A 6,745-nucleotide genomic window follows, 5' to 3' on the forward strand; every position below is an offset into this window, starting at 1 on the left:
TTAATTCTTTTTAAAAATCAGCTAGGGGGCCAGCAGGTGGCTTGGTGGTTAAGGGTGCTGGACTCCCACATGGCCAACCATGGTTCAAGTGCTAGACCTGGCAGCTTGTTTTCTCACTTTCCCTCTCTCTTTTTCCCTCTGTTCCTCTCTAGTCAAATTTAAATAAATAGATGAATAAAGTTAAATAAAATAACTTTTAAAAAAATCAGCTGGTCAGCCAGCAGGGGACGTAGTGGTTGAGGGTGCTGAACTCCTATGTGCCCAACTATGGTTCGAGTCCCAGACCTGGTGACTTGCTTTTTCACTATCCTTCTCTCTCTCTCTGATCAAATTGGAAAAAACAATAAAGCGAAAATAAAAATAATTCTTTAAAAATAAGTGACTTCACTATAACTTGAGTTCAGTGCTACAAAGGGAAAAAATATAGTGAAAATATTATGAAATATTCTTTTTTTTTCCTTTTTTTTTTTTGGAGAGGTTTTTGCTATAGGGCGCATGCGCTCGCCAGAAAGACAGAGAGACAGAGAGACAGAAAGCAAGAAATCACCCCCCAGTGGGGATGGCCACGCTGCAATCCCTTCTCCTCCATTCTCCTCTCGGGATCTTGGGCACGCAAGCACACGCGCCCAGCGTGAGTTTAAGCCACCGGGTCCGGGACTCAAACCACGGTCGACTCCATGGGAGTCCAGTGACATAGCCATTGCGCTAACTGTTGGTCCCATGAAATATTATTTAAAAATATTATGAAAGAGAATAATCAAGAACAAGGACTACTTTTTCTCTTTTGGAGAGGTTTATGTTTTAGGGTGCGTGCACTCATCACAAAGACAGAGACAGAGAGACAGAAAGTGAGAAGTCACCCCTCCAGGGGGATTGGCCATACCATAATCCCTTCTCCTCCATTCTCCTCTCGGGATCTTGGGCACGCAAGCACACGCGCCCAGCGTGAGTTTAAGCCACCGGGTCCGGGACTCAAACCACGGTCGACTCCATGGGAGTCCAGTGACATAACCATTACATCAACTGCTGGTCCCAGAAGAGGGACTACTTTTTTTTTTTTTTAAGAATTATTTATTTAACTTTATTTATTATTTATTTTAATTTGGCCAGAGAGGGATAATGAGAGAGAGAGAGAAGGAAAGTGAGAAAGCAAGCCGCAGGTCCAGGACTCGAACCGCAGTCAGCCATGTGGGAGTCCAGCGCCCTTAACCACCACGCCACCTGCCGGCCCCAAGAGGGACTCTTTTTTTTTTGAGAGGTTTTTGCTATAGGGCGCGTGCACTCGCCAGATAGACACAGAGAGACAGAGAGACAGAAAGCGAGAAATCACCCCCCAGTGGGGATGCCCCGCCACAATCCCTTCTCCTCTGTTCTCCTCTCGGGATCTTGGGCACGCACGCACATGCTCCCGGCGTGAGTTTTAAGCCACCGGGTTCGGGACGCAAACCACAGTAGATACATGGGAGTCCAGTAACAGCCATTATGCTAACTGCTGGTCCCGAGGAACTATTTTTAATTGGCTGGCCAGGGAAGAACTCAAAAAGGTGACATCTGAGCAAAGATCAGCTTGTCAAGAGGGAGACAGGCATGGAAAGATCAATGGGAAGAAATTCCAGGCAAAGGGCATGCAGGAACAGAGGCAGGACCAGGAAGGAGCTTGGTGAGTCTGGAACAGCCTGAAGGCCATTGTGACTGGGCAAAGTGGGTGGGGCAGAGAGTGGTACCAGACAGGGTGGAGAGGTGGGTGAGAGCCAGATCATGAAGGACCCTTATCAGCCCTGATAAAGGCTTGGAATTTGGAATTGAAAAAAAAAAAGCAAATATCTCAAGGTCTCCTAGGGCAGAAACATTCTATCATGAATAAAATAAGTACATTTAAAAAATAATAAAATAAGACTCTGGATTTAATTAGAGCAAAGGTAGCTTATATCTCCACTGTCGCAGCTGAAGAATTGGAGTTGAGTGGCACTGGTCATCATGCGTCAGTGACTTCTGATCGCCTGTCCAAGGAACTCAGACATAGTGGTGGGTGGGCCATGACAGACACATAGATCTCTTTTTAATTTGTGTCCTCTCTTAGGGTGTGGATGGAGGGCAGAAAGGGGATTGCTGGGGCTGACTGAACTAGAGAACAAAAGCCCTGCAAAAGAAGCAACTCTTACTGAACAGTATCTCTTTTTCTTTTGTCTCTTTGTTTTTTGCTATAGGGCACATGTACTCGCCAGAAAGACAAAGAGAGACAGAGAGACAGAAAGCGAGAAATTATCCCCAGGGGGGATGGCCACGCCACAATTCCTTCTCCTCCATTCTCCTCTCAGGATCTTGGACACGCACGCACACGAGCCCAGCATGAGTTAAGCCACCGGGTCCGGACTTGAACTGCAGTCAGCTACATGGGAGTTCAGCAACATAGCCATTATGCTAACTGCTGGACCCTCTCTTAAAAAAAAAAACAGAATTACTATTATTATTATTTTAAATTTGACCAGAGAGAGACAGAAAGAGAGAAAGAAAGAAAGAAAGAAAGCAAGCTGCCAGGTCTGAGACTCGAACTGTAGTCAACCCTGTGAGAGTCTAGCACCTTAACCACCAACACTAACTGCCGACCCCAGCATCTCTCTTTTTTAAAAATTTTTCTAGAGGGTATATGCACTCATTAGAGAGAGAGAATCAAAGCACCCCATGGGGGAATGATCATGCCATAATCGCTTCTCCTCCATCTCTTTTTGGGATTTTGGGCATGTATGCACACGCACCTGGTGTGTTTTTCGAGCTGCTGGGACCAGGACTCGAACTGTGCAATTGGCCATATGAGATCTAGCTGCCTTACCCACCATGCCACTGGCTGGCCCACAGCATCTCTCTTAATTAATCTCCATATGGTTTGGGTTCTATTGTAGAAGAGTTCTATATGCTTTTGGTTCTATTGTATTCTCATTTTACATATGAAGAAACTGAGGCTTAAAAGGTTCAGTAAATTGTGCTGCCTGCTAGGTGAGGACACAGGAGAGCCAGGGCTGGATCACAGGCCTCTGGCCATTCCTAATCTCACAGCATTGTCCTGCTTCCCCAAGTGGGAGAAGTCACTTCATCTTACTTTTGGTCTTCCAAGCAAGCACAAGGGAAGTACAGGTTTTCTTTGCCCTATCCCTTTCAGAAGGCAATCAAGTCCCTGGGTATTATTTTCCAAAGTGGAGTTTCCCAGGATCCACTGCAGCTGGGATTTAGAGTCTCATGGTGCAGACCGAGTTGTAGGGTCCCAGCCAGGAGTACTTGTCTGGAACTTCTAAGAATCTCACAACTGTGCCACATGCCTTAGCTTTATCCAAGCAACAGAAGGAGGTGGTGAAGGCAAGCCGGAGGTGGCAGCAGCAGCGGCAGCAGCAAATCTGTCCCCAGAGCACTACAGCACTGTTTTGCTATGATGAGATATACATGGCATATGGCTGCAAAGTTACTATCTTGAGAGCAGATAGAAGTGAGATTTTTTCATGTGCCAGATTTGGCTTCCCTTTCTGAAACACTTGTAGTAAACAGAGGTTTTCTGATCTTGTTAAGATCTGAGGATGGGAAATCCTTTACACTTTTGAAGCAAAACCACTGTCCTGTAGAGTTCGTTTGTTGGTGGTGCAAATGTTTTTAAAACATGCAAGCTATTCGATGCTCCCTCCTCCAAAGGCCAGGGCAAGAAGAAGAGCTGCCACCACAGGTAACCAAACCCATTCCAGTTACAGATCACTCTGGTGGCAAGACCAATGTATGTCGCATGTCGTCCTATGGCTGCCGTGCCTTGGCAGATGGGATCGGGAAAAGGAAAGGCTTTTGAGTGTGGGAGGCCCCAAGGTGGGGGAGGCAGGGAAGGACCAGGAAGGGAGCAGAATGTGACGTTTAGGAAAATTATTTTGAATCATGTCTTGGGTGCTGACAGCATAATGATCATTATTAGGACCTCAGATGTAACACAAAGCCCGCCCTGAAGTTAAATTTTCCCTTTCAGATAAGAGTGGCCTGTCAGCCCAGCATAAGCTGGCACCATGCCAACCTCCTCCACGACCGGGGCTGTGGAATGCTCTAGCTGCTCTCTTCCTGTTAGCTTTCATTAAGGACTTTGCTTTTTTGATAAGTAAGGGCCCCATTTTTCTACCTGAGTCTATTAAAATCAAGCTGTGTAAACACCCCAGATGCTATTTGTAGTTGTTTTTGTTTGTTCTAGCTTTTGCTAAAGGGTGCAAGCATTCTCCAGAGAAGAGGGGAGAAATGAGAACTCAACTCCCCCTGCCCCAGGGAGGATGGCTCACTGCAACTCCCTCTCTTTCATTTTCCTCTCAGGATTTTGGGCATGCACACACACAAGCCCGGCAGCATGTCCTCCAAACTGCAGGGTCAGGAACTGAACCACACAGTTCTACGTTTGGGATCCAGCTGCCTTAACCATCATGCCACCCACTGGCCCATGCAGTTTTCTACCTGTAAGTTTGGGAGTTAGTTTTAGGGCTGTAAAAACCCTACGTTCCAGGAACCCTCCTGGACACAATGTGTCCCTCTAACGGGTAGATCTGTGGCCTGAATATGCCCAGATTTTGTTTGGTTTATATAATGTTTTGAAAACTGGTTTTCACAACAAAATCCTATTTGCTTGCTTCTCTTGAAAAATATAAAATCTGGCCACATTACCTTGTGGCAAGCAGCTGCGGCTGGAGTGGAATAATAGTTGCTCACTTTGCACAATTTGTTTTCTGGTTTGCCATAGTCTCCAGCATTCCCTATCATCCTCCATCCATACCCTAAGAGAAAGTAGAAGCTAAAAGGCAGATATGGAGGGACCAGCAGATGGTGTAACGATCATGTTGCTGGACTTCCATGTAGTCAACCGTCGTTTGAGTCCTGGACCTGGCAGCTTAAAAAAACTTGTTTCGGGTGTACGTGCCTACGTGTCCAAAATTGTGAGAGGGAAGGGATTGCATTGTGGCCATCCCTCCTGGGGGGTGATTTCTTGCTTTTTGTCCTCAGTCTCTCTGGCAAGCACATGTACCCTATAGCAATAATCTCTCTCTCAAAAAAAAAGGCAGATATGGATATATGGGTTCCAATTCTTGACCACATCACTTACTTCCTGTGGCTCCTTCCTGTCTCTGTTTCCCTCTAATAGCTTTTTTTTTTAAGAAATTTTGCTTTAGGTAAGTTGCACTCACCAGAGAGAGACAGAGACAGTAAGAGGGAAAATGAGAAGTCACCACCTTAGGGGTTGGGAATGCCACAATTCCTTCTCCAGTCTCCTCTTGGGATTTTGGGCTCACGTACACACACACTCCATGTGCTTTTGTCGTTGTTTTAAGAATGATCTTATTGAGAGACATTCTCCGCCGAGAGTCGCCGTGGTTTCCTGTTTCAACAGTGCTTGAACGGAATGCAGCGTTCATCCCACATCCTGGCCAGCCACCTAGATAGAGCCAGTCCTCCGCCACCAACTCAACAGTGTTCTCTGACAGCTCCAAGGCCCCCCACCACCGCCCCAGCGCCACACAGCTGCCATTGTCGCTGCCTCTCCTCAGCCCCCCGCCATGATGACCGTGTCTGCCTCGCAGGTGCACCAGAACTACCACCAGGACTCGGAGGCCGCCATCAACTGCCAGATCAATCTGGAGCTATACGACTCCTCCGTGTATCTGTCCATGTCTTTCTACTTTGACCAAAATGATGTGGCTTTGAAGAACTTTGCCAAATACTTTCTCCACCAATCTCATGTGGAAAGGGAACATGCTGAGAAACTGATGAAGCTGCAGAATCAACAAAGTGGCCACATCTTCCTTCAGCCTATCAAGAAACCAGACTGTGATGACTGGGAGAACAGGCTGAACACAATGGAGTGTGTGTTACACTTGGAAAAAAACGTGAATCAGAAGAACCAGCTCCATGGCTCCTGTGATCTAGCCATTTTGGGGGAAACGGAGGAATGAGGAGGTCCCACTGATAATTCAGCCTCCAGTATAGAAAACTCGCATGACTGAACTTCCAAATTTGGGACGAAATCAACCATCTACGAGATGACTAGAAATCACTGCAGGACCACAAGAAATAAGGGAAGGCAGGAAAATACCTCTCTTCCAAGGGAAAAGGATAACTCCTCTTCATCTGCACACAGTTCAATGGAAGTCATGGAAATGTCTGATAAAGAATTCAGAACATTCATAATGGCAAAGGTTATAGAGATGGAAGAGAAGAGAGACAAGGAACTGCTGAAGAGGAAGGAAAAAGGAGTTGAAGAGTTCCAGGAGGTAAGGAAATTCATGCAAGATCTAAAAGAGGAATTTCACACATTACAAAAGAATTAGATGGAACTGTTAGAGATGAAGGCTATAATACAAGAAGTCAAAATTTCCCTTGAAAGTATTAAAAGCACACTAGATCATACAGAAAAGAAAATCTTAGATGTAGAAAAGAAAATTGCTGGCCTAGAAAAATCCACCATGAAGACTGAGACAATGGCCCCAAAATTTGAGAATAATATACTAGAAATAGTAGATACAATTAAACGTCCGAACATCCGGATAATAGGCATCCCAGAAGGCGAAGAAACTCATAAGGGCATTGATAATCTATTCCATGAAATCCTGCAAGAAAACTTTCCAAACCTGGAGAGGCACTCAAAGATCCATTCCCAAGAAGTACAGAGGACCCCAAATAGAATCAACCCAAGAAGATCTTCTCCAAGACACATTATAGCCAGATTGACCAAAACCACAGA

At 45.7% G+C, this 6,745-nt stretch overlaps 1 protein-coding gene and 1 long non-coding RNA gene across 6 annotated transcripts in view; one reads left to right on the top strand and one right to left on the bottom strand.

Moving 5' to 3' along the window:
• Positions 1 to 6,745, bottom strand: part of LOC102493693 (uncharacterized) — a 40,517-nt gene that overhangs the window by 23,805 nt on the left and 9,967 nt on the right. The gene's annotated exons all lie outside the window — the stretch shown is intronic.
• Positions 5,547 to 6,745, top strand: part of LOC102493282 (ferritin heavy chain) — a 2,528-nt gene continuing 1,329 nt past the window's right edge. The window contains exon 1 of the mRNA XM_014590792.2: positions 5,547 to 5,884. Coding sequence (XP_014446278.1) covers positions 5,562 to 5,884 — 323 coding nt within the window. The 5' untranslated portion in view covers positions 5,547 to 5,561. The remainder of the gene's footprint in view (positions 5,885 to 6,745) is intronic.

Source organism: Tupaia chinensis, unplaced genomic scaffold, assembly GCF_000334495.1.
Source record: "Tupaia chinensis unplaced genomic scaffold, TupChi_1.0 Scaffold000484_1, whole genome shotgun sequence".
Taxonomy (NCBI): Eukaryota; Metazoa; Chordata; class Mammalia; order Scandentia; family Tupaiidae; genus Tupaia; species Tupaia belangeri.